This window comes from Haemorhous mexicanus, chromosome 11, assembly GCF_027477595.1.
Source record: "Haemorhous mexicanus isolate bHaeMex1 chromosome 11, bHaeMex1.pri, whole genome shotgun sequence".
NCBI lineage: Eukaryota > Metazoa > Chordata > Aves > Passeriformes > Fringillidae > Haemorhous > Haemorhous mexicanus.
This window is the reverse complement of record NC_082351.1, coordinates 7,187,823-7,213,467: the sequence shown is the minus strand read 5'-3', so window position 1 is coordinate 7,213,467 and position 25,645 is coordinate 7,187,823. Positions and strand designations below refer to the sequence as shown.

The window sequence follows — 25,645 nt, the reverse complement described above, 5'->3', positions numbered from 1 at the left end:
CTTAGAGGCTGAAAACCAGTTTTGCTGCTACTGGAAAGTGAAATGTTCAGTATCCCAGCAGGCCCAGGTGCTGAGAGGGGCAGGGATGCAGGATGCTCACCCGCCACAGCCTGACAAGGATCCAGTTGGTCTGTGCCCAGGGTCGCTGCTCATAGGGAGCCAGGAGGTTCTTCATCATGGAGATCCTCCTGCCAGACAGGGACACAGGTCAGCCCACAGGGCTTGGGAACAGGAGATTGAACAGCAAACACAGTAGGACCCGTGAAGCTGGGGCAGAGCAAAGACACTGGTAAAAGGGTGACAGAAGGCTCCCAAATCAATTCCACCACCCTGCTGGCAACTCATGGGCCCTCAGTGGTGCTTGGCAGCCCTCCTGCTCGCTCACCCAGCCCTGCCACCACCCCAGCCCTGCCCCAGCTCCCCAGGAACAGGCAGGGCAGCACTTACTGCTCTTCTGGGATCCTCTCTACAGCACGCAGCGAGTGGGGGTAGCAGACGTAGCTGGCCAACGCCTGCATCAGGGAGTCCCGGATGTCTGGGGAGGAATGACAAGGGACTAGGCCAGGTACCCAGGGACACACAGCACAACAGGGAGCACCTGAATGCCACTGGCTGGGAGGCACTGGCCCTCATGTAGAGGCACATTGTCGCTGCTGACATGGAGAGCATGCTTAGGCTCAAGCAGATAAGAAGTAAGCCCAGACTGGATATGCAGACAGCTGGGACATGAGTCCTGCTCTCAAAAGGGTGTCCTAGGTGATGTATCTACTCTGCCATGAGCAGGGTAAGGACAGCACCCAGACTCATTTTCAATGTGGAGGCATAGGCACCGAACAGATTCAGCAGACAGATCAATGCAGAATCCTGGTGAGCCACTGGCAGTGGCACTGGCCAGCCCCGTGACATTATCACCCCAAAAGCACAGGAATGCAGCCTCACCTGTGCCCACAATCCTCGAGTCAGCAAAATGCTTGGCCAGGATGGCAGCGAGGCGCATAAGGGTCTCTTCATAGCCTGCAAGAAAAGGAGGGAGCAGGGTCATGGCAACTGCCTGAGGGGCAGCCCTGTGGTCCCAGTGCTCCCGTGGACATGGCAAAGGCCATGGAATGAATTTCTGCTACAGCTACCTGCAGCTTAGTTGTGTGTCCAGTTGTCAAAACAGAGAGCTGGGAAGACACATTCACTTCCAGAAGAGCAGAGACTGAAACAGTTATTCAGGGAAAAATAAAACCATGCAATAGAGTTGGATGGCAAGGGAGAAGTGTCTGGTGCAGAAGAGGCTGAGGAACATAAAGAGCACCCTAGGTCTATGCACAAAAGCCATGTCCAGCCTGCATGCACTGTAGAAATTGCTACTGCTCAAGTCTGCTCTTGCCCAAACAAGAGCACTTCAGCTATGTCCTGTTGGCGGGAAGAGAAGCTTTTCTTACCTTCACAGGCTCTGGAAAGCACAGAACTATTTGCTAAGAGCTCCGAGAGGTCATTTAGCCAGGAAAGCACAGAATGTGCACAGACAGAATCCACCTAAACACAGACTCCTGGCATCAAGTGGGTGGTCGTCTCCATAGGAACATCTTCAAATCCCAGGGGGATTTGAAAGCAGTCCCAATTTCTGCACTCATGGAACATCCTCTCCCACCCAGAAACCAGAAGGCTGTGGTAGAAATTACTGAGGCAATCACATCTTACAGCACCCCAGCCCATTCCTGATACCTCCTCAGAAACACAGTCCACAGCTGCCAGTGATTTTCACTACAGCCAGCCCTGTGACAGCTTCAGACAAGGCGTGGGCTCCCTACCTGAGCACAGTGACCACAGCTCACCACCTGCCTCACAGCTCAGACAATGCACTGGTGCAGCACATCACAACCAGGAACATACATAGAAAGGAACATGCCCAACTACCACTTCACCATAAGGACGTAGCTTACTTTAGATTTTATCAGGCCAGAATCAGGAAGCTGCCCCCACCCCCTCACCTGGAAGTTCCTCCATGCTGTTGACAGGGCTGAAGTAGTTCTTGAGTGCACTGTAGCTGTTCATAGCCACGCTGAGGTAGAATTCTGGCATGAAAGCGAAAAGCGAGCCCGTCCTGTCGCCGTGCTCAATGGTGCGGATGCACACGCGCAGCAGCCAGTAGATATCCTGCATCTTCTCCTGCCCAGAAAAAACACACCTCCCAGTCAGATGACAGCTTCTCTTGGGAGAAACAACCACCAGCATCACACTCAGAAACATCCCCATACTGGAGATCTTGCTCAGATCTTGTTCAGTAACCAGAGCTGTGCTGTTTGGTCTTTCCATAAAGCCACAGAAGTGGCAGCTGGAAGAGACAACCAGAGATCTCTACAGTGACCTCCAGCACAGAGCATGACTCTCACCAGTGTGATGGCTTTGTCCCACCAAGCCTTGAGACCCTCCAAGCACTACTCCTTACCAGGGCATGTGCAACCACACAGGCCTGGCAAACAAGCATGTGACTTTTGATTCCAAGGACACTGCTGAAGGAAAGCAGGCACGAGCACTTTCCAGAAATCTGCTGGAAATAAAGCTGGTCCATTGTGGGGATTAAATGGGAACAGGCTGAAAAGCTCACACCAGCTCAGATCTTTGCAATAGGCAGCCACAGCCCTTCAGGTTCTGTGCCAGCCATTCAACCAGATTTACTGTCCCGAGGGACATCAGCCTCTTGTCTCTCTAAACAAAAATCAGAGGGTCCTAAATTAAAACCAGGAAATTTAAGGTCATCTACATAACTGCAAGCTATAAAAATGGGCGCCACCAAAGCCATAAAAAGAGGAAATATTATTTCCCATCCTGCAATGCCAAGAAATAGCATAAGCAATAGCTACTTGCATAAAAATAGATGTAGAAGGGTTACACTTCTAATTTAAGATAAAATTAAAATCAGAGGTGCAGATAAGGCATTTCATTTGCTTCATGTCTTTTCTAAAGTATGTTGTTACCATCTTTGGGAGATTTTCATGGGTTTATTCTGTAAATTAGGCTGAACTAGTACAACTCAACTAAACTGACTAACACACATCTTTTTCTCAACACTGACCCACATCTCAGCCAAAGTGTTACTTTCAAGATAAAAAGCAACTGTGCAGAACAACACTAAAGTTGAAAAAGCTGCATTTGGCTTTAAGACTTGACAACCTCAAATTTCAGGTTACCAAGCCAGAAGAAAGCCTACACCAAGAGGATACAAAAATGTGATTAGCCAGTAAGATAGATAAATACAGTGTTGTAATAAAATAAGCTGTAATAAAATAAACTGTAATTCCTACTGGGGCGTTTTGAAGGCAGAATTATGTGCTTTAAAACTACGAGTGTTTTTAAGCAGTAGCACTCCCTTTGTCTAGCTTTGAATCTCCCAGAATAAACCAGGGGCTAATCCCCCCGAGGAAGGAGCAGCCTCTGCCATGGTCTGACGCCTCAGCACAAAGCAGGACTGCACCTCTAGACAGAACCAGGCTCCTTCTCTACAACAGCAGCAGCTGTGATCATACAGATGAGATCCTCCAGTGCACACACAATTCCCAGAGAAGCAGGAGCTGCTGGATGGATGCCTCCACTGGGAAAGAGCAGGGACTTGAGCTGACTGTGAGCTGGAGCCCTGAAGGCACAGGTTCCTCAGTGTAGCCACATTCCCCAAGCTCACTGGGCCCTGGGGCACCTTCCTGCTCTCCCTGTGGGCCATGCAGGCCAGGACAGCAGCACAAACCACAGACAGGGAAGGCTGTAACCTTCAGTCCCAGATGCTGCTGATTCATCAGGAAAGGTGACACTGCAGTTCTGGTTTAGTATGACAAAGGATCATCTAGAGACATGAATACTGTTTCTGCCTGGGCCAGCACAGTGATACCTGCAGTGCACCCTGGTGATGCCCCTCAGCCTTTCCAGAGCAGTCTGGGAAGAAAGGATTATTTTCTGGCAGCCATAGGCTATGCTAATGCAGCTGGAGAGCTTTCACCTTGCAATCCTGCTTGGGAGGGAAGGAGGGGATGAACAAAGAGCTCATGAGTCAGGATCAGCCACTGTACTTCTGCCAGATGTGTTCGTAAGAACTCTTCTTGCCATCCCTGTTTACATCCTGGGACACACAAAAGCCCCAAAGAGAGACAGGGCAAGGCAATGGAGGTCAGGAAAAAATCAGCAGAACTGCTTGTAAGAAAACAGATCAGAGCTCTTATGCAAAATGGTGAACTTGGAGGAAAAGGGATAACCTCTGCAAATAGCCACTGCATTAGTAAATGTGGAATACACACGCTGCATGGGAACCAAGTGAAGAAGGGGACAACACCTGAACAAGAACCCCCTTGGCTTGGATCCCACAGATTCCAGGAGCACCTGCAGTAGTGAGATCCCCTGTGACACAGCACAGCTCAGGGAAATGATTCACAGTAGCCTCTATCCTCTGACATGTCTTGAGGGCTGAATGTCCCTTTGATCTGCACCCTTTTGTCTGCAGTGCCCTAAGGGAAAGCCTACAGCATCATGAACAGCTCAGATCAGACTGGGCTGATCACTATGGGACACTGGGGGACAGGAGAGGGGCTAAGCCTAGACAGGAGTCTCAGATATACAACAAGGGAAAAAAGCAGCCCCAGAGATCATTGACATTGCTTCAACACCAGGAAAATGACACCTGTGACATGTGAGCCAAGCAGCAGAGATGCAGAGGCTCACTGCTCTCCTTTCAGCTGCTCATGTTATGCTCCTGCCCACCTTTGAATAAATGGTGACATTTATCCAAGCGAGGCGCCGGCTCAGGTGGTTGAGCTTCTCAGAGAAGACCTTTTGGCTCTTCAGCAGTTCCTCATGGATGTCTCTCCTCTGAAAAGAGTGCAGAGATATGAGGGCAGATGTCACTGCCATTTATAGCATTCTTTTTCTGAACAAACAATGCAAAAGCACATACCACCTTGGGGCTAGCTGGGGAGTACTGGCAGGGGGGAAAGGGGTCAGCAGCCTTTCTGTGGAGGGAGTGGGAATCAGTGCTATAAAAAGCACTTATCAATCTCAGCTGAAGCCCACAAGGCCTGATGCAGATGCTGGTACAGTTGGGTAGCAGGACTTCATCCTGCCAGATACTGAGGCTCTGCCAGAGAAGGAAGCTGGGAATCTGGTAAGAGCTGGGAATCCAGCGACACTTACCCTCTTTGGGCAGCGGCTTATTTTTTCCTCTGTGTCTTTCAGTGCCATGGCATATTCATTCACATCATCCGACACACCAACCATCTGTCAGCAGTAAATAAGAGATTTTTTCCCCTAAACATATAAGCATGCAACCAGAATTCCAGTGGAGGTTGGCAGAAGGACAGGGCACACACAGTCACTAAATAAGCAGAAAACAGAGTTGGTGTAGAAGCACGGACATTGGGGAAATGGATTCCTGCACAGCATGTACCACTTACCTTCCCAAGCTGCTGGTGGACACTGAGGTTGTACATCATCACTATCCCATCCAGGACTTCCAGGAGGGAGTTCTCAGTGATAGGCTGGTCTGGCTCTTCCGGGGGTCTGCCCAGTAACAGACCATCGTTTCCATGGGTGCCTTCAACTGCAATGCATTCCCAAGACAGGAAAGGAGTTCTTAGCAAGGCATTTTGGCACCTCAGCTTCTGCCAGCTCCTCTCTGAAGCCAAAGCCCTGCTGTTCCTCTAAAACATGGAGCTTCTTCCCAGCCCGTGGGATTCACTAGATACCACATTACCACAGCATTCTCATCTTGCTGCCTCCATCAGGCTGACCTGTCAGATCTGTTCAGACTGACCCAAGTCATGCAAATTCCACTTCCTCAAGCCCTGTACATGCTTCAGAGGCCTGCCTGGTCCACCCAAACAGCAACAGTGCTGCTGCAGCACACACCATCCTCTGGCTGGCCTGTCTTCAGAACAAGTGTGGCTACAGCTGCCTCTGAACTGCCTTCCTGCATAGTCTCTCTGCATTTGGAGGAAGCAAGGCAGCATCTCCCTACACACAGAGGGTGAAAACATCACCAGTGTCATGTTCAGGATGGCAAAGGGGTCTTTTGGGTGTCAGCACACCCTGGGAACGGGCAGGAGCAATGCTGGCAGTCAGGAGATTGCATTCCTCTGGGGAGCTGGAAGATGCCATTCTGGCAGGGCAGGGCCCAGCTGTGCCACAGCAGCAGCCAGCAGTACTCACTGTCCTCCCGTGTGCGCTGCTCTGCGCGCAGCGTCAGCACTTTGATCTTCTCCAGGGCTCCCAGGGGCCGCCGCGGGTTCATCAGGCTGACGGCTGCCGTGCTCAGGAACCGGTTGGCCCGGCCCAGGGTGGGGGAGCTGAGCCAGGCAGGCCTGGCAAGAGCTCCACCGATGGCCATGGCGGCAGAGGGGCGCTGGGACTAGAAGGAAATGAAGGGAGAAACAGTTCCAGCTGTGTTTGGCTGCCTGCTGTTCCTCCCTTGACCCTGCAAGGATGTTGGTATAGATGAACAGTGGCTACTGGAAGATGAACAGGCAGGGTAGCAAATGGGTAAGTCCTTCCTCCAAGGGCACATGCCAGGCACAAACAGCAGACCTGCATGGCAAGAAGCTGCTTTGTCCACAGTTGTCTTGCAGCTTTCCAAATGCAAGCACCAAGAGCTGCCATGGAGAGGAGGCAGCACATTCAGATCAGTGGGTAGTGAGAGAGCAGGGCACAGAAATTTTGCTGCTCAAACTGGTGCAGCCAGGACCTCACTGATCTCCAGTGACTCTCATCCAAGTGCAGCTGTTTATCTGGTTGCCGATGGACTGGTAACAGTCCTGGCCCAACCCTGCCTTGCTGTAAAGCAAAGCTTTTCTAGCCGGAGGCCCAACTGGCTGCCCCAGCACCAGGGCCTCTGCAGGTGAATAACCCAACTCACTTGTGCTGCTGATGTTGCTGATTCCTCATCTTCATCAAGATCATCCATAGTCACTGCCTGCAGCTCCGCAGGGTCGATCAGGATGTTGGCTTTTGCAGCCAGGTCATCTGCACAGAGCACACCAAAGCAGTGATGAATGCAGGAGTCACTCTTCGCTTACCATGAGGAAGACTCATCCTCTTTCCTGCTTCTCAGCAGTAGAGAAGCAGCCAGAAAAGTTGGATGCTCTATCAGAACAAGCTCGCCTGTCCCAAGCTTCCTTACAAGGAACAGATCTGTCCTTTAAAAAAAAAAACAGAGACCAAGCAGCAGCAGGTGCTGCTCTCCCAGGACCCATTTCTGCTCCTGGTCCTACCAGCTACAAATAGGATAACTGAGGAACCAGGAGACAACCACCAGGGCCAAACTCGACTAATGCAGGAAGGGCAACTCTCTTCCTGAGACCATATTTTAAGCCTCCAGCTCTTCAATGCTGTCCCATGATGTGTCCCTAAGTCATCAGGACTGAGACACACACCCAGAGGAAGCCTACGATGATGGCTACACTGTACAAAGCCTGAAGAATGTGTTCTTTAGTCCACAGCTTTGTCTTTACAGCTGGCCAGGATACCTTGGTAAGAAACCAGAGGAGATAACGTGGTTCTCAAACTAAGTAATCTAATCTTGAACAGCTATTGATCAACATGAGACAGACAAAATGGTCCTCATCTTGCAAACACACTGGGGAAGGAGAAGAGACATCTGAGCCAAAGGCAAGCACCTTTGGCTCAAAGGTGAGACAAACCAAGTCCAAGGGAATGCCAAAGGGTTTCTAACCCTTGCACAAGGCAGACTTTGGAAGCCGAGTGCCAGAGGAGTGTGCTGCACACAAACACACAGCTGCAGCACAAACACAGGGCTGCTCCTCCCTGCCCAGAGTAATGCTCCAAGTAAATCCTGGGCATCCTTTACACCCAGCAGAGCCCAGATGATGGTCAGTGCTTTGACACATCCCAGCCCTTGGCTGTGCTGCAGCAAGAGCACCATACCAGAGGATATTCCCAGACTCTTCCCTTCCTCCAACTGCCACATGCCCAATTCAGGGATACAAGCAGTAAACTGTTAACTTAAAGAACACTCCACCTAAGAGGTATGGTGGCTTCTTCAAAGTAATTTGAATTTCATTAAAATACAAGCTTCCTCTCCCTGAATTTAATCAAAATTCATTACCCACAGCTCCCTCCCTGGAATGTCTTGCATGAATTCCATCCAAGACCTGGATTTGGGTATTGGCAATGAGAGCACTTACCTTTCAGAGTCTTCTTAAGATGAGACAAAAGACCTCCAAGTCGCTGAAGGTCAAAATAATCCACCTTCCCATTATAGAAGAGTTGAGGAGGGACATAGGCCTCTAAAACAGAGGAGGAGATTTGTTTTTTTCCATAAGTCTTATGCACAGAAGATGCACAAAGTCATGTAAGGGCTCCTAAAGCAGACCCCAGGACCCACAGTTAGAACTAACATTTAGGGACAACTTGTTGTAATAAAAGCACAGGCCATTAAGGCAGAGGTGATTTCCACAATGGAGCAAGCATTAGATCCATGCAGAAAGAGGAGCAACCAATGGCCATCAACAAGACTGCCAGCACTTCCTCCCTGCAGCCACAGGGTAAACTGGATCATCAGATACCTTGGCAGCTCTCCACCTGGCTACTCCAGTTCTGCCACTTAGTCCCACAGGGATAGTAAGGCACTTACTGAGTCTAGAGAAAAGGTCAGCCTAAAGTAAGGAAAGGGAATACCAGTGGGGTCTAACGGTGCGAAAGCAACTGGCACTAATTTAATTTCCCCTAAATCAGAAAAATATCTTCCCTGAAACTCTGACTAATGGACCACGAAGCTGCCCTTCCACAGCCCCACAGCCAATAGTGGACTCTGCTCCAGAGCAGACAGGGGAATAGCAAACAGTACAGCTGTCCTTTTCCAAGTCTCAGATCTGGATGTTGACTGCAATAGATCTGCACACAGGAACTTCCCAACGTGACAGAAGGCTCAGGCACTCATTAGAGACATAACATTTCCAACACCCTGGAAAGCAATGCCAAGAGGCAAACCTTGTCCTAACCACAGAAAAGGCTGCAAAGCCTCTTCCCCAGGCCTCACCTTCACTGCTCAGGGAAGCTGGGGTCTTTGCTTTGTGGCCATCCCAGAAGTAGCGCAGGGCAGCGATGAGCCGGTGCAGGAAACACACCATGTACTCTGGTGGGCACAGCACAGCCAAGTTCTAGGGCAAGAATGAGAGTTCAGCATCAGGGCAGGAGTGAAAGTGCATCCCAGGCCAAAGGGCTACATGGAGCAGCAGAAACTTTTGTGTTCTCAGCCTTGCTAGCATCTCTAGCTTACAGCTCTGGCAGAGAGCCCAGACCTGATGGTGGGCAGCAGTTTCCACCTCCAGGAAGTCCTGGGACACCTCTGTCACTGGTCTGACAGAGGATGAGGGATAACACACACTCCATCATGAAAGATGGGGATGAACACAGGGATGCAGGTGAAGAAAGGGTTTCCTACAGAGTGGATGCCTGCCTCCCAAAGCCTCAGGCCAACAGCCTAACCAGGGCCGGAGGAACAATCCTCACCCAGGCAGTGAGGAGGATGCCAAAGCCAGCAGCCCCACTGTGGCAGAGCACTCCACAGCCACACTCCCTGAGGGGTTTTAGGAGGATATTCAGCTCCCACCTAAGAGTTCCCAAGGACCATTTTCTTATAAATCATTGCATAGGACTTATCTAACTTGCCTGGTTTCTAGCGTCAGATCTCCCCATCCTCATTACCTGTCATGTCTAGACCTCAGTGGATCAACTACTGGGAGCAGCCTGGTCAGAAGGGCAGAGCTCCCAGCCTGAAGGTGCAGAAAGCCCCCAGGGTCAGACTTTCAGGAAGGCTGGCCCTCTGACTTACCCCTCTGTTGCTGGCGTTTTCCTGAAGAAATTTGCGGAATTTGTTTAGGAAAATGTATCTGGAGGCTTCCCCCTGGCAAAAGAAAAACCAGGTGGTAAATCTAGGATTTACAAGCACATCACCTGAAGTTATTGTCACAAAAGACCCATAGAGTGCTTACCCCTCCTCTGTCCTTGTTGTTCAGCAGCAACTTCAGAATCTGAACCTGGAGACCTTCCACCACTAAAAAGGGGACACACATCTGCCATCAAAAAACCAGCACAGGAGAGCAACTACCTCTCTTAACCCCAACTGCAGTACCCTGTCCCCAGGAGAAAGGCTCCCTCCTCAGCACAGGGGGCCCAGGAAGAACCACTGACAGCAGAAAGCTAATCCCACCACTGAGAATTTTCTCCTCCACTAGCTAGCAAGAAATTCATCCATAGCTAAAAACCAGTGAAGAGGTTTGCTCCTGCCCCATCATGGGGGGCTGCAGGTCTGTGAAGTGGGGTCCCAGTGCTCCTAAATATCCCATCAGAACAGAGCATGGCTGGCCCCCACCTCTGCACCACAGCCTGTCCTGGCAGGAACACAGCTGTACTTCACATAGTGAATAGGATTTAGAAACAGCTGCTGGCAGCACAGAAGGTGTGGAATCTTGGCCACTTCCCTCCTTCCCCACAAACCTTCAATGCGCTTCTTGAGCCGCTGGCAGCCTCTTTCATACGCCCGACGCCTCAATCTCTCCTCAGCACTCTCCTCCTTCACCTCCTTACTCTCCTTGCCCTGGTTGGGGGACAGACTCTGATTAGTAGGAGAGCACTGTACAGGGAAAATGTCTTGCCAGAAATTCCCTTAAACAATGCAAAATGGAGAGCAGAAACTCCCTGAAACAATGTGCCAGTGTGTGACTGCAGCTGGCAGGACACCTAAACAGGTCTCCTCCAGCCTTGCAATGAGTAATGCCAGGAGATCTTTTGAGGACAGCCCAGTCAATTCCTTAAATACTCTGAGGTTCCCTTCCAAATCTGTTGCCACAGAAAACTGTCCCCCCTCCCCTGTCTGAGCATCACACTTCAAACATACTCTCTAAGGGGACAAAAAAGATGACAGGGGAATTAAAAAGCTCCAGCTCTCAAACAGTAGGACCCACCAGTGCTAACACAGCTGGAAATAGGGGCCATCCAACTTCCTCAGCCAGAAAAAGATGCAAATGGCAGGCAACAACATTTCCCCAGCCTCCTGGGTGGAAGTGCCTGTACTCACCTCCTTGGTGAAGCGGTTTGGCCACCACGTGGTGGGAATGAGCTCCTGCAAACCTGCCTCCTCCACACGCAGAGGGCTCTTGATGTAGAAGAACACAACGGAACGGAGCACGTCGAAGCTGTGCTGGAGTTAAAGCAAGCACAGAAGCTACACTGGGAGAAGGGACAGGGCATGTCTCCAAAGCTGTAGTGACAAGCTCCTTTCCAAACTACCACTGCAAGATCCAGAGGCCTCTGGAGAAGCCCCACACAACTGTCACAGCAGCTGCCCAAATGCTACCACAGACATGGACTGCTCTGAAAGTGGTTTTGCTCTAGGGATATTAGAGGTCAGTCAGGTAGAAATGAGCTCCTGTGTGTTACTAGGATGTGAACTATACAACACTGCTGCCTCCCCTCAAAGCATTTGTAGGAAATGGTGTCAGGCAGAGGAGACCTGAGAAATGATCTCTCAAGACAAGGTGGCTTCTGCCTCCCTGGACCTACAGGTCCTTGAAGTGTCCTCAGCTGCATTATTGAGGGAAGGGAAAACTGAGACGGGAAGAGACACAAAGGATACAGAACATTGCTGAGTAGGTATTTCCTAGATTTCTCATGCTTCAAGACTGCAATGGTGAGCCGGAGGTAGTGGATCTAGGAAAACAGGAGAAGCAAAAGTGACTCCATCTGCAGAACATACAACTCTCCAGTGTGACAAAACTGCCATCTTTGGATCAAACAACTACAGGATACAAAACATCATGTACCTTTGGGCATGGGGACATAACAGAAGCTGGCTAGTCACAGATTCCTGGGGATTCAGAAATGCAAACTCACTTGTAATCCCAGGTCTGGGATGATGGGAGAGAACCTGTAAGCCCGCAGCAGGGACATCAGTAGCTGCTTGAGGCACTCATGCACTTCATACTCCTGAGAAAATAAGAAACACATTTAAGAACAACAGCAAGGAGTCAGGAACAGCTACAGCTCCCAGATTGAGATCTTGGTAGGAAGCATTTATTTCTGAACTGAAAAAGCAGGTGCTCTGAACCCACAGCGTCCCTCTGACTCCACAGGAGACAGTCCAAGCAGAAGTTGGTGCCAGTGCTTTGCTAGAGGGAAACAAGCTTCTGCAGGAAGTCCAACCCAAAAGTCACCTACAAAAAGCCAAAGTCCCAGGCCCTATTTGTTGGGCAGTCACCAGTCCTCTTATTCCCTGACTCTACCCAAGACACAGTGTTGGCAGAAATAACCAGAAGAGAAAGAAGTAAGTCTTGGATAAATGTGATGAGAGAAGAGTTGTCTGCTTGAATTCAACGCATAGCCAACCAGCAGGAAGAAAGCCAACTCTCCCACAAACACAGCAGTCCTACCAGAGGGTCCAGTTTCACTGCTAAGATGGTGGGCTTGAAGGAGTCATGACATTTTTCTGTTAAACTTCTCATGGCAGCTGGCTGGGCCAGTGCCCACATCTGTAAACTGTTACTCCAAAGGGCAGACGTGCTGTCTCCAAGCAGAGCCCTGGTAGTGACTGGCTCTGTGTAACCACCCAAGCACTCAAGCAGCAGCAGCAGCTTCCCAGCTGCCTCAAACACATGTCCCAGGAAGGAGTAAGCTCATCCAGCATGGACAGGAAGGGAAGTTGGAGGAGGCTTTTCCCCAGCAGTGCTGGAGATGGTGAGAGTGCACTGCACACTTCTACCCTAGTCCCACACACTCTGAACAATCTCTTCAGCACATGGCAGCACTTAAGACCTCCACAGTCAAATACACATTAATAACAATCAGAATACTATTCTTATTGATAAATGTGATGTTCCCAGAAACAGGAAGTTATTCACCATCATCAGCTCCTTTAGCAGTAGGAGAAGCTTAGAAATGCCTGGTTAACTCATTGCCAGTGTCTGCATTCAACCCTCAGTGCCTGGGTGTGCAGCAGCAGCCAGATGAGCTAATTGAGAGGGTGGTCTACCACAAAGAAAAAAGAAGAGAAAGACACTGAACACTACCAGCATTTTGTAGGGAAGGCTCCTGTCCTCAGCACCTCCCAGGGTCTCCCTGGGGAGGAACCAGCACCCTAGCAACTCACCTCCATAAGAAGCCACATGAGATCCAGCAGCTGCTGAATAAGGGAGTGGGCCTCCACTGCCCCTCCTCGCTCCAGGATGCTCAACAGGAAGGTCATGAGCACATCTTCCACCAGGTACACCTTGCACTGCAGACAGAGAGGCAGGTCAGCGTTCCTCTGTGGCTCAGTCACTACCCAGCAAAAGCTGGGGATTACTTTGCCTTGCAAGAGCAGTAAGAAGCACTAAAGAACCTGGCAATGGGCAGGCAAAACTCACCATAAGAGGGGAGAAATAATTGAAGATGTGAGCTAATGTAATCAATACTGTGGGTTCTCCCTGCAGCTGCCACATGGATGTGTCTTTCTCCACCAGCTTCCCCTCCTGCAATGACAAACCAGAAAGACACATAGCTTGGATCCAGCCCAATCCACCTGTACACCAACAACTGAATGAACCACATGCCTGGAGCAGCCACTGCTTCTGTCCCATGCCTGACTGCACCAAAAACCTTGCACATGGGAATTCAGAATGCCAAAGAAGCCAGGCTATTCCTTTGGAAAGCTGTAGTGCAGTCAAGATGTCACTATCAACCACAGGCAGGCACTGTGACAATGTTCTTCTAAAAAAAGACTCAAGTTTACATGAAAATTTGTAAATGGGAACACCTACAGAGGAGGAGAACTAGCAAAGCAGCCCCTCATTCGAGCCAAGACCATAACATATGGCATTCTCTATGCTTTGGGCATAAACAGATCATCCCTCATCCTAGTGGAAAACAGTGTTTCCAGCAAGCAGTACCACAGCCAAAACAATCCTCAAGGCAGGCCTGCCAGAATTTCATCACATTACTGAACAGGACATCAGTAAAAAGCTTAGGATATGAACAAACTGATTTCAAGGGTGCAAAATCAAATGCAGCAGTTGTGACCCTGACAAACATCACTTGAATATTGGCAATGAAACTTCACAGGACTGAGAACAACAAAGCCCAGTATGACTTAAATGAAGTCCTGAAACTACCAGGAAAGCCATTTTACAAGCTAGAGAGCTCTAGGGACACACATGCCCCATGCAAGCATTTAGACTCTCGGGTGTATGGAAACATCTGAGCTGGCAGCAGAGAGCAGAACCCCACTGCCCAGCATGGTGCCCCTCAGATCCACCCCGTGACGCCAGCCTACCGTCACATCTATTCCAATATGGATCACATTCTTCAGGTAGCCCAGCAGCTTCCGAGCCTTCACCAGGTCTGCCACAGGAGGGTCCTGCAAGGGCCGGTAACCTTCCACTGGATAAGTAGGGAAGCATTAAGGGAAAATGCAATCTGATCTTTTGGGACTTCTTTTGGCTGTGCAAGGAAAAGACTCTGTCTGCTTCACTTTGTACCCAGTCCCAGTTCAAACCATAGTGCGTTCTACATGATAAGCCACAAGCTCTTATCTCCACTTCCTCCATACTGCAAGCAGAATGTCTTTCACTTCTGCTTGGTGTGAAATACTTTTTTCATCAGAAAGACCAGCTGGAGCTCCCACGACAGCCATCAACAGGCACAGCCAGGACTGCTCTGACAGGAGCTCCAGGCTTCAGCATTCACACAGCAACAGGCAACACTAATACCACGTCACAAGTCCCATATGACTGGGAGGTAAAAGAGATGAGTGACCAAAAGGCTCAGCAGCACATCAGCATTAGGGTTTCCAAAACTGCTGAGCGAGAATTTTGCAGGATCTGAGTGTCTGGGAGTAGGCAGTCCCCAGTTGTAGAGGACCTGCTGTCTCAGAGCTGAAAGCAACACTTATTTCAGAAACTTGTGTTCATGTCCTGTAGTTCTGCTTCAGCTAAGGAGGTATTTGGCTCTTCTCTCCCTGACTCAGCTCTGCACACAAGTGCTGACAGCAGAAAGTGAACTGCAGTCAGGTGTGTATATTCAGGACAGGCTCTTCCCCCTTCAGACCTCCTCTCCCCACACTAAAGGATATCGGAGTGGACGGCTTCCAAAGTTAAAAGCAACAGACTCTTTGAAGGAGAGGCTGATGGCAGGGAAGTAAGCCATGCCAGCACCCCTTGTGATGTTATCAAAGGCAGTTCCCAGAGATATGCCATTCCTGAAAGAAGGAAAACACACAAGGTTTTAGTCACAGCACGAGGGGTCTGAGGTCAGCTGGGCAATACAGATATCAGCTTGCCAACATGGACACACCAGTCAGTCATGCCTCCTGTCATTCTCAACCTGGCACACACGCAAATGTCACAGCTCTGCTGAGTGACAGTCACAGGAAGCACAGGGTCACTCTCATTTTCATAAGAGCATGCGAAGGCACTGGGGTCTACACAACATGCAGAGCACACCCAGCTTCAAGGGCAACCCAAATCTGTGAGATAACTAAAGCAGCAGGACATTTTAAAGCATATGATTTTTTAGCTTCATCTATTTGATGTTGGTGGCAATCAAGGATAATGCTTTCAATCTACTCCTCCATAAAAGATGACCATCTAACAGTTTTTAATTGCAACTGACTTGTTGCAGGCCAGGGCCAGAGAACAATTCTCATTGTTCATGGGAGCTGGAAACTGAAGATTTATCAATCTTTTCACAGCTCCTTGTGAATTTAGGACAGGCAAGGTCTACACTGACTACAAAAACAATCAATTAAAGCCAAGTGTGGCATTAAACATCACAAGAGATGCCCTTCCCTCTAAAATCCTGGCAAACTTTACAAAGATTTTGTAGCTTGAACATCTTCCTGCCAAATGTTTTCAACTGAACTGAACTGGGACCCAACACCCTATTCAAATGGTTTCTGAAAAAAAGACAGAAAAACAAAGGCCAGAACTAGCAAGGAACATAAAGGGGAGAGAGTAGAAATAGGGCTCAGCAACCTGCTGAGCAGTGAGGTAACCTTTCTGTTACACACAGACATACAGACATAAACAAAGCAGGGAATGGGGCAAAGGATGCTTACAAGCAGAAAGCAATGGTGCCCTCATCAAGGTCTATCAGACAGCTGACGATGTCTCCTGCTGCCCAGGACTGCAGGAAAGGGAGAGAAGAGGTTAAACATATATTTCCAGGGTTTTCCCACATCACAAGAAAGACTGCAACCCAACCAATCCCTTGTGATTCAGGGTTAAAGAAGAGAGTTCCTTCTCCCAGCAGCTCACATCATTTTCAGGCACTTCTAAAGCCCAACTGGGATGTTTTTCCCCTCTGGCACTAGGAATGTACATTTATCCCAACAATGCACCATGCTCTGATGTGCTAGAGAACCAGAGCCTTCCAGGGACCAACAGCAGCACTATGCTGGGAATCAGTCTGCTGGAGCTGCTAAACAAAGCACCAAGACAGCACATCAAGTACCTCTAAAGTACAGACAAGTGCTGGTACACAGACTGAAGCAGGTAGAAAGGCTTGAGGGCACTTCACAAGGCCCAGCAGAATCCAGTGAGCAGAAGGAGTCACCTGCTTTCTGCTCCTTCCTCTCCATCCCATTCCTGGGGGACAGCTACTCACTTTGCCATAGTTTGTAGTAGTCACGTTCCACTTGCGCACCCTGTTCCCATCATAGGCATACGAATCTGGCGTGTCCCCAACGCCTTCCTGCACCAAAACATGAAAGAGGAGACTCAGACCAGACCAGACACAGAGGATTCCTCTCATTGCAAGAGACCAGAATACAGGGAGAGCTGCTGACAGCACACATGCCCTGCCTGGGAAAAATCCTCACTCTAGGAATGAATCCAGTGGCCTGTGATCTTTGGTTCAGAGAAATGCACCACTCCCTACTTATTTTTGGGTCAGAAAAAGAGTACTGGCATCTGACACTTCTCATTTCTATCAAAGCAGCCCCCTGGGATGCCCATCACTTCCCCTCTCACATACTGGAGAGTGACAAGTTAGTGAAATTCTGCAGCTGACATCCCTTTCCAGCACCAAACATCCCACCCAGATGAAACAACATCTCACCGTCCCCTGGGCAAAAAAAGCCCTGTAGCACCAGCTGCTGAGGCCCATCCCAAGGGACATGCTGCCAGCACTGCAGACACACACACTTTCTGGGGAAGATACCAGCTGAAAGTCAATATCTAGCAGCTCTACATGCAACAAGAGCACATCAACATACCCAGGACAGGCTTTCTCACTGAGCACCATTCTGTGGACACAGACCAGAGAGTCTCGTAAAGACTCTTAAAATAGCAGGCCTGGCATTTTGTGTGTGTGTATGGCATTTTTGGTGTGAATGCCAGCAGGGCACAGCACCAATGCAATGCTCTACACTGACCAAAAAAGCAATGGAGGAGCATCCCCCAGAGTAACTGTACTACCTCCTGATTAAATCTGCAGTTGAGAGTACACCAGCCAATCTGCATGAGTCCCTGGGAGGAGATGAGCACCTCATAAATCCATTTCCCTGAAAGAGAAAGAGATGCCACACAGTGAATTCTTGTCCCCTGGCTTGTTGTTAGATAAGCTGAACCTGACACTGCTCCCACAGAAATATATGTGGCACACAAAGGAGGTTCAGGACACCCCCAGGATTCCTCTCCCACCCTTTTATTCTGGCATCACACAATCCCCCATCCTTCTCATTCCTTGGAGAAGTTCAGTGAATGAAGAGGGGGGAAGAGGGTGCTCAAGATCTGGAACATATTCCAGATTTCCTGAGCTCTCCAGCTGTTTAACGCCCCATACACCCCTCCCAGGGTCTTTTCTCAAAGCAGCACTGGTTCATCTCCTTACCTTTATACACACATGTTGTGGCCCTAATGGACCCAAAGTTACTGTGGCCAATCACCTGGACCAACAAACAAAAGATATTTTAATGTCAGGCAAAAAGAGAGGCTGGTTCAGTCCTTCCCACTCCCTCTGTCCTAGAGCTCAAAACCAAAGTAAGATGGAGAGCTATTCACAAGGACAGTATAGGGACAAGAAGGGACATCCTCCCCACCCCAGCAGCTGTACTTGGAGCCAACTGGCCCCAGGGTCCTTCCCACAGCTCATCTATACTTGACAAACCCCAGTGAAGCATAAAGCATGGCAGCAGTACAAGGACAACATGTTGACAGACAGGTTCCCAGTGAATTGGCACAGAAGTTTATACAAAGGTGATTATGATATGGGAAAGATATATGAATGCTGGACAAGTGATACAGATTCAAGGTGTCCAGACCAAAGGCCAGAATTGGCAAGTAACATGCTGCCTAGGAACTGCACTGTGTTAAATCCTGACTCTTGCAATCTTGGGACAGACCATGAAGAGGAACAAGGAATTCACAGACAAGGCAGTTCAATCCACTCTGTGGGTCAATTCTAGGTACAGCCAAAGTAATCCACAGCAGGTGGTTAAAGGGAAAGGGGAGACCAGGGCAGCCTGAATTGTTAGAGGCTAAAAGGCAGGCACAGATTAAGGAGGGAATCAGCTCAAGAGCAGGGGATGCGCTCGCTCAGTGAAGGGGTGAGGGGAGTGTAGAAATTACTAAAGTAGAAAAGAGTTAAATTCCAGTGGATTCTTTCAGCTGACTTTTTGCCAGGGGAACATCAGCTAAGGAGCAAGCAGGTAATTAGTGGAAACAAAGGAGAAAGGAAAACCTCAGCGTCAGCCTCTTTCTAGCCTTTTAAGAAGACCAGAAGGAAGGAAGAGGCAGCCTGCTGGAGGAAGGGACAGGAAAGCTGGCTGCTTATCCAAGTGAGCTCCTGGGCCAGGGTAGTCCTTTCACTTCCTCACAGCCCCACTCAGACCTTGCTGACACTTAGTGGCACTGCTAGACTTTTTCCCAGGAGAGCTCATTTCCTCCAGGATTCAGCAGCTTTCAGGGCAAACTCCACACGCTACAAAGCCACTGACAGTGATCCACTACAAAGAACAAACCAAGAAGCCCCAAGTGCTTTTAGTCCCACAAAACCATTTTCTGCTGTGTCCAGCAACACACTCACCCCAAGTAAGTCATCATCGACCAGCAGAAGTCCCTCGAAGCCGCTCGTGTGGTCCAAAACCACAGTGGAGGGACCGAGTCGGCCCTCTGCTACCTGATCTGAAACAAGAGTTGCAGAAAACCTGTTGGGGAGAGTTGTGCAGGATTTAACAGTTCACCCACTGGGTACCTCTAGCCACAACAGCACCTGGATTCTGCTACAGGGGAGGAAGATTATGATAGTGTTGCCTATGCTGGACCCTGAGAAACTCAAAAAAGGAGAGAGATTTAAAAAAAAGTCTTCACAGCAACTCAGCTATGCAGCATTCAGGCCACATTAAGTTTTCCACATCACCTGAAAATTTTACTTTGACAAAATTCAAAGGCCAAACTCTGTGCCAAATGTTTGGCCAACATGTCACACTTTGACTGCAGCCAGCAAGAAAAATTTGCCTTTCTAGGAGGGGAGCAAGGTTGTATCGTGCCATATCCTGATTCATTCAGAGAAACCATGGTAGTAAGAACACAGGGTACAGCCTGAGGCCCAAAGTGAATACCTGCAGTGGAGACCAGCATGCAGTAATTGTCAATGAGCATCTGCTTCTCTCACTGATGATAGCACTGCACACTCCTCGTCAAAGCAATGGCTCGGCATATCATTACCAGTAAAATACCCCCAAAACTGATTTTCCAGACATTTTAGCCTGGAAATCTGCCTCCATGTGCAAACAAACCTGCTGCAAGGCTGGCTGATGAGCCCCTCACAGGCAGGATTTAAAAGCACAATAAATTAGAGCACAGGGAGACACTACAGGGCTCACTCAGGGAAATGCCTTTTGTGATACAACTTGTCCTTCCCAATGAAGCAGCACATGCAAGAAGGACAAATTGGATGGGCACTATCTCCTACCTCTGCTGTCTTCAGAGCCATTCTCCTCTGCCAGCAGTCGCTCAAGGTGCTCCTGCAGGTTCTGGAACGTCAGGTGCTTCCTAGGGAATAAACACACAGCAGCTCTTACGAAAAACTTTGTCTTCAATATTTCAAGAGATACAGCCCAGACCAGTGCTCCATGCTGAAACATCAGCCATGAAGTTCTGTCGATCTGTTTCATGTCATGAATCTAAGGAATTTGTTGCCCATTGTGTTGGGACAATGAAGGAAGGAAGGACCAAATACAGCACAAACAAGCCAAGTAGTTAACAAAGAATCTCACAGTCTTCAGTCTGCTCAGGAGTGTTTTGTGGCATTAAGAAAACTGTGGCACAAGGCAGCAAGAAACCAGCTGTACTACCAATAGCTATGGACACGACTTTGCTGCAGTCAGCATCAAACAAACACAGCCTAAGTCAGGATTCGTTTTTTCCCCAAAGTATTTTGCAATCCAAAAGAAGAAAGAGGACCACAGCAGCAGCTGTAGCAGTTCAGACAAAGGTCAGGCTAGTCCAGCATCCTCTCACTGTGAAAACAGCTAAAACCATTTTGTTTTCATACTGAAAATTCTCTCATGCATTCCCTCTGGGCCACTGTTCTAGAGAACTTACTGCCCTTCCTTGGTTCTCTCCGTTCAAGGATAGTTTACGTAGCTGATCCCTGCACAAGAGCCTCCTTTTACTGTGAGAACCACTAGTTGTTCCTACCCCTGCTTCCAACTTCCAAAGCCATCCGAAAAACAACTTTTCACTTGTCCAGGACTAGGGATTTCCCTCTCACCCTAATGGTGAGAGGCATTGTGAAAGCCTGATGGATGTGAAGATGCACAGAAGTGAAATCAAAGAATCAGCTTTGGTTGGCATGAGAAGGGTGGCTTCAGCAAAGCTGCTTAATCAGCACTGGCATGATGGAGAAGTTGTGGAAGGAGAGTGGAAGAGCATGAGAAAGGCAGAGAGATGTCTGCAGTGAGCTCCTCTACAAAGAATTCAGGCCTCTGAAGGCAAGATGTCATACCATAAAAGTCTCTTATGGCAAATGTTATTTCCAAGACCTCTTTGATTGCTATTGGGCTTTCTACCAAGTAGCCACGTTCAGGGAAAAAGGGTGGAAGGCAGGAAAAAAGAGAGACCAGTCCAACAAACTATCAGTTCTGTGCATCCAAGTCATTAATCACCAGGCAAAGAAATCAGGAATATTGAAAACCAAAATGCTCAGGCAGATGGAGTGTTCCAAGGCTTTCTGGCAGGAGAGCTTGTGGTAAAGTAACATGACCCACTTTGCCTCCCCCGCACCATCACCCCGGCTCACCAAGAGCCAGAGGGCCAAGAACTATTTATAGCAGCTCTGAGCTCACTTGGAGCTGGCAGTCCTAAGTATAGCCCTTGGAATGTGACCCCAGCCATGCTGCAGCACTGCCAACCAGCAGGAACCACAGGCCTGCCTCACTCTGCCACACTCCTACCTGCCCTGAACCTGCCTGACTTGCCTCTGGCAAAAGAGATGCAAGAGGAATTCTTTTCATCCAACACTACAAGCTTCTGGGATAAAAGGTAAAGGAGAACTGAAAAGAAATAAGAAAAAAAGCAGTCACTAAACAGGAATTTTGTGTTTCTCTTCCTTTGGTGACTCCTAATAAAAGTACCAGTAGTTCCACAGCCTGGAAAATATATGGTATTGCATGGATCAGCAACAGTCTTGCCTTTAGGTTACAGGACACTATTTTGAATTCCTGCACCTGACACGTTTTCAATATTTCAAGAGTTGCAGCCCAGACCAGTGCCCTATGCTGAGACATGAGCATGACTTCCTTACAAGCAAAGGGGGAACAGGAACAATCAGGTGAATGACTACTTTATTTCAAAAACATTGCCTAGTGTGCTGGAATATGGGATTCTTCATGCAAAAAAGAATCCTTCCTCACAAGCCCTGCAGTTTGAAAAAGCCATTTAAAGAGGAGACCTCAGAGTTGTTTCTGTAACCTGGAGCTGCTGTGTTTTTAACAAAGATCACTGTGTGGCACTAAAAGATCTTTCCTTTCACACAGTGCTGTTTATCTGGAGGTGGCATCGCTGGCCACCTGGGCAGGGAGAAGTTTGATACCTGTAAGCAGCTGCAGGCTGGTTCCCATCAGCACTGGTGAAGACTCGATGCAGATAATCATTCAGCAGCCTGCTGTTCACAATCCCTTGAGAGAAACAGAAAGGAAATAAGCTTAGGGAGTCTTGGGTAAACTCAAACATGAATTTCATGTACAATCAAGAAACTGGTAACTATGGGTAAATTATGTTCATGTTTGCTGATCAACACAATGGAAAATGCAGCTTCAAGCAGTCATTCATCACCTTACTGTCCTCACTTGCAGAACCAGAGTCCAGCATTATTGGGTGCATCTCCCCAAAAAAGACTCTTTCCAATTTGAGCTGCTCTGCCATAGCAACCGAGAGCCTATAAATTGCTCCACACAGGTGGAAGTGCATCCTCAGGAATCCTGCTGTGCTACTTCCTGCTAAAGTAACTCCAAAAGCTGAAAGCAGGAATCCAATTTCATTAAAAAAAAAATAAATCTTAACACTACTGCAATTCCTGATGTCCTATTCATATCCAGGATGTCTCTTAACCACATAAAAGATGCTGAGATGGAAAGGCTGTAGGAGCAGCTCACCTCATGTAACCCAGAACCTTCTTTAATGATGTGTGCCTCACGTTCACTAAACAACCCTTAATGTCACACTGATGCAGCATTCCTTGTTTCTGAGTGCAACAGTGCCCTCAAATGCCAGATTTGTGGTCTCATATGCACACTTGTGCTGGACTGGAGACACCAAGAAAAAAACCAGACCGCCTGGCAGGTAGCAGAATTTCCCAGAAAAGGATTCATTTGAGAATTTGACAAGCTGTTCATCCTGGAAGGGGAACTCCCTAAATTAGATGGCAGGCAGGCAACAAAACATTCTCCAGCCTTATGAGGCAGGGCTGTGTGCTAAAGAAAAGGCTCTGTGACCTGAGTTTCTGGAGTCATTAGTACTGCAGGAATGTCCCATCCAAAATCCCATCTCACTTTGAGGATTTACTCAGTTTCAGCCCCCCCTAGACCTCACACTACCAAGGTAACTGCAACTGGAAGGCAGCTGATCTCAATCAAGGCAAGGGATGCTCACTAGACCCACAGTGCTCCTGTTTTCACAAGGCATGTACAGGACCCTACCTGTGACCTTGGACTTCTCTGGCTCAGTGCTCAGCCTGTAATTCTTCCTTGAGAAAGCAGTCCCAGCACCTCTCGACGTCATTCTTCACAAGCACCACTTCCAGAGCAGACATAAGATGGACAGATGCCTAGAACAAAACCTTCTGGGGAGGATGATGCCTTTAGACTTCTCCCTTTCTTGGAGGCTGGTTTACCTGAATTAAACAACAGGGATAAGCTAAAAAACAGCCACAGTCTCGCATGTCCTAATGACATTACACAAGAGCCCCAAACCTGCCGACCCTGCTCTCAGTCCCACTGCTGTCCAACTTTCCCAAAGCAGATGAACCATGAAGCCACATTCCAGACAGCCACACAAACCCCACTCCAAATAAAGGCACAGGCACAACCAAGCCAGAAACACAGGCAACCTTCACACCAAGCCTGGGCCAGAAGCACTGGGCCAGCACAAGGCCACAGCCACCACACTGCCAAACACTGCTGAGACCAGGAACCATGCTGCACTGCTGCTGACAAACACTTCTGCCTTTCTCTCCTGCTCTGTATTCTTTAGGACAGCAAAATGAGCCTGGTTAATCTTCTGTTTAGCAGGTGTTTAGATTATTCCACTACCCAAAACAAAGAGAGAGGAAAAAGGAATGAGACAAATGCAGATGGAGTGGACTACAATAGAATATCACTGACTACAAAGTGAAAGACCCAGAGACACGGGGACAAAAGCAGACACAGGTAATATACAATAGTGTTTACAAGTGAAAATCTACACGACTACAGATTCAGGAACCTTCCTGGTATCACTAGAATTCTATCAGAGCTGACATGTGCCAGGACAAAAAGAATACATTCAAGTGGCTAGTTCCATCCAGCTTCCAAATGTTCAGCTATACCCCTCTCCTGCTTCCAACTGTTCCAATAGACAACCCTCACTGGAAGACTCTCCCTGGGCATCCATCTGTCAAAGCACTTGATGACACACAGAGCAACAGGAAGATGCAACAGGAGCAAAGGCTGAAGGAATTAAATGCTTGTTGGCAATCTCGTGCAGAGCAGAAACTAAGGTGAACCCAAGAAAAGTTAGTGACTCCAGAAAAGGAGTGCCAAGTGACATAAGTACCACATGAGCTTCAGCTAGACTTGGGAAAGGGTTTCCTAAAACCCCTTTCCTCAGGACCACCCCAGCACTCAGCAATGGAGCAACACTGCCTGGTCTCCCTCCTGCAGCACTGCTGAGCAAAACAGCGGGAACAAAGCAAAAACCAGCCTGGATCAAAGGCCCTGAATGATGCGTCAGGAACTCGAAACAAGAGATAAAACAATAATGAGAAACTCATCGTTTACTACCAAAGCAGAGCAGACAGCACAATGTGTACTATGCTAAAAGTACTCGACACATGACATGATTTCACCTCTGTCAGAACAAGTTAAAAACACCCGAGGGCAGTCAGGAGTGCCCACGGCTCTCCTAAAGGCAGCCACTCTGGTAACCAGCACTGCTGAAACAGCCTGAATGCCCAAGACAGAGCACGCAGCCACACCACACTGGCACCATATGAGATGCAGTGCTGGCACTGCTGCAGTGCCAGGGTGTTTGCTAAGCTGGAGCAGATGTTACTTTCAACAGGTCTGAGAAAGGGCAGAGCAGGGGGACACACATCTGCCCCATGTGCGATTCACAGAAGCAAAGACGCCCTGCTCTGAGCCTGGCCCCGGGCTGAACTCCCTTCTCTCGGCAAAAGCAAGCAGCTTCCAGCAGCAGGGCAGAACACACAGCACAGGAGCAGCCAGAGCTGAAGTGGAGGCGACTGGAGGCAGGCGAGGAGGCCGAGAAGCCAGGCCAGCCAACACAACTTTGTCTGGCAGCTGCCGGCCGAGCCCTGAGCAGGCAGAGGGAAACACCACAGCCCGACAGGGATCACAGAACTGCCCTGCCCTCATCCCAGGCATGGGTCCCCGTGGCACCCCAACCTGCCGGCACCCCCAGCCCACAACCACCGGGCAGCAATGCCCTGCTCACACCCAGGAACCTGCCCCAAAGCCGGACTCACCCCGCAGCCCAGCGGCGCCCCGAAACCCAGAGACGGCCCCTAAAGCGGGCGGCACTCCCTGCAGCCAAAGACACCCCAAACCCGGAAGGACTCTCCATGCCCACAAACACCCCAAAGCCGAGAACCCCCTACACCTGCCTACAACCCGTGAGGCGCGGCAGCCACCCCCCGATCGGGCGCCTCCCGCATAGCCGGACGACACTCCCCGAGCCGGCCGTGCCCCGAGCCCCCCGCGGCCCCGAGGGAGCCCCGCGCTGCCGGCACCGGGCCCCGCGGCCGCCGCACTCACCGCCGGCCCGGCCGCGCCGCCGCCGCCGCCGCTACGGCGACCCGCGAGGGCCATGGCGGGCGGGCGGGACGCGTTGCCGGGAGACGGGCGGGACTCTCTCCGCGCTCGGGCAGGGCCGGGCCGAGGTGCCCTGCCCCGGGGAAGAACCGGCGGCAG

General features: G+C 49.5%; 1 protein-coding gene across 3 annotated transcripts in view; it reads right to left on the bottom strand.

Moving 5' to 3' along the window:
* RNF123 (ring finger protein 123) overlaps positions 1 to 25,645 on the bottom strand; it is a 47,877-nt gene extending 22,232 nt beyond the window's left edge. For 2 of the 3 annotated variants that reach the window (XM_059856191.1, XM_059856193.1), the window contains exons 1-30: positions 25,490 to 25,645; positions 23,156 to 23,349; positions 22,051 to 22,135; positions 19,930 to 20,009; positions 19,042 to 19,139; positions 17,848 to 17,902; positions 17,433 to 17,518; positions 16,621 to 16,707; positions 16,073 to 16,140; positions 15,089 to 15,214; positions 14,291 to 14,405; positions 13,386 to 13,490; positions 13,130 to 13,255; positions 11,878 to 11,970; positions 11,621 to 11,694; positions 11,063 to 11,180; positions 10,483 to 10,582; positions 9,978 to 10,039; positions 9,818 to 9,889; positions 9,023 to 9,143; positions 8,169 to 8,270; positions 6,881 to 6,987; positions 6,178 to 6,376; positions 5,424 to 5,569; positions 5,164 to 5,247; positions 4,735 to 4,842; positions 1,980 to 2,157; positions 940 to 1,014; positions 448 to 535; positions 101 to 188 (exon numbers count right to left, since the gene is read on the bottom strand). In XM_059856191.1, coding sequence (XP_059712174.1) covers positions 101 to 188; positions 448 to 535; positions 940 to 1,014; positions 1,980 to 2,157; positions 4,735 to 4,842; positions 5,164 to 5,247; positions 5,424 to 5,569; positions 6,178 to 6,376; positions 6,881 to 6,987; positions 8,169 to 8,270; positions 9,023 to 9,143; positions 9,818 to 9,889; positions 9,978 to 10,039; positions 10,483 to 10,582; positions 11,063 to 11,180; positions 11,621 to 11,694; positions 11,878 to 11,970; positions 13,130 to 13,255; positions 13,386 to 13,490; positions 14,291 to 14,405; positions 15,089 to 15,214; positions 16,073 to 16,140; positions 16,621 to 16,707; positions 17,433 to 17,518; positions 17,848 to 17,902; positions 19,042 to 19,139; positions 19,930 to 20,009; positions 22,051 to 22,135; positions 23,156 to 23,237 — 2,928 coding nt within the window. In that variant the 5' untranslated portion in view covers positions 23,238 to 23,349; positions 25,490 to 25,645. Of the gene's footprint in view, positions 1 to 100; positions 189 to 447; positions 536 to 939; positions 1,015 to 1,979; positions 2,158 to 4,734; positions 4,843 to 5,163; positions 5,248 to 5,423; positions 5,570 to 6,177; positions 6,377 to 6,880; positions 6,988 to 8,168; positions 8,271 to 9,022; positions 9,144 to 9,817; positions 9,890 to 9,977; positions 10,040 to 10,482; positions 10,583 to 11,062; positions 11,181 to 11,620; positions 11,695 to 11,877; positions 11,971 to 13,129; positions 13,256 to 13,385; positions 13,491 to 14,290; positions 14,406 to 15,088; positions 15,215 to 16,072; positions 16,141 to 16,620; positions 16,708 to 17,432; positions 17,519 to 17,847; positions 17,903 to 19,041; positions 19,140 to 19,929; positions 20,010 to 22,050; positions 22,136 to 23,155; positions 23,350 to 25,338; positions 25,433 to 25,489 lie in introns of those variants that run through there. The other variant, XM_059856192.1, reaches the window with a different exon arrangement.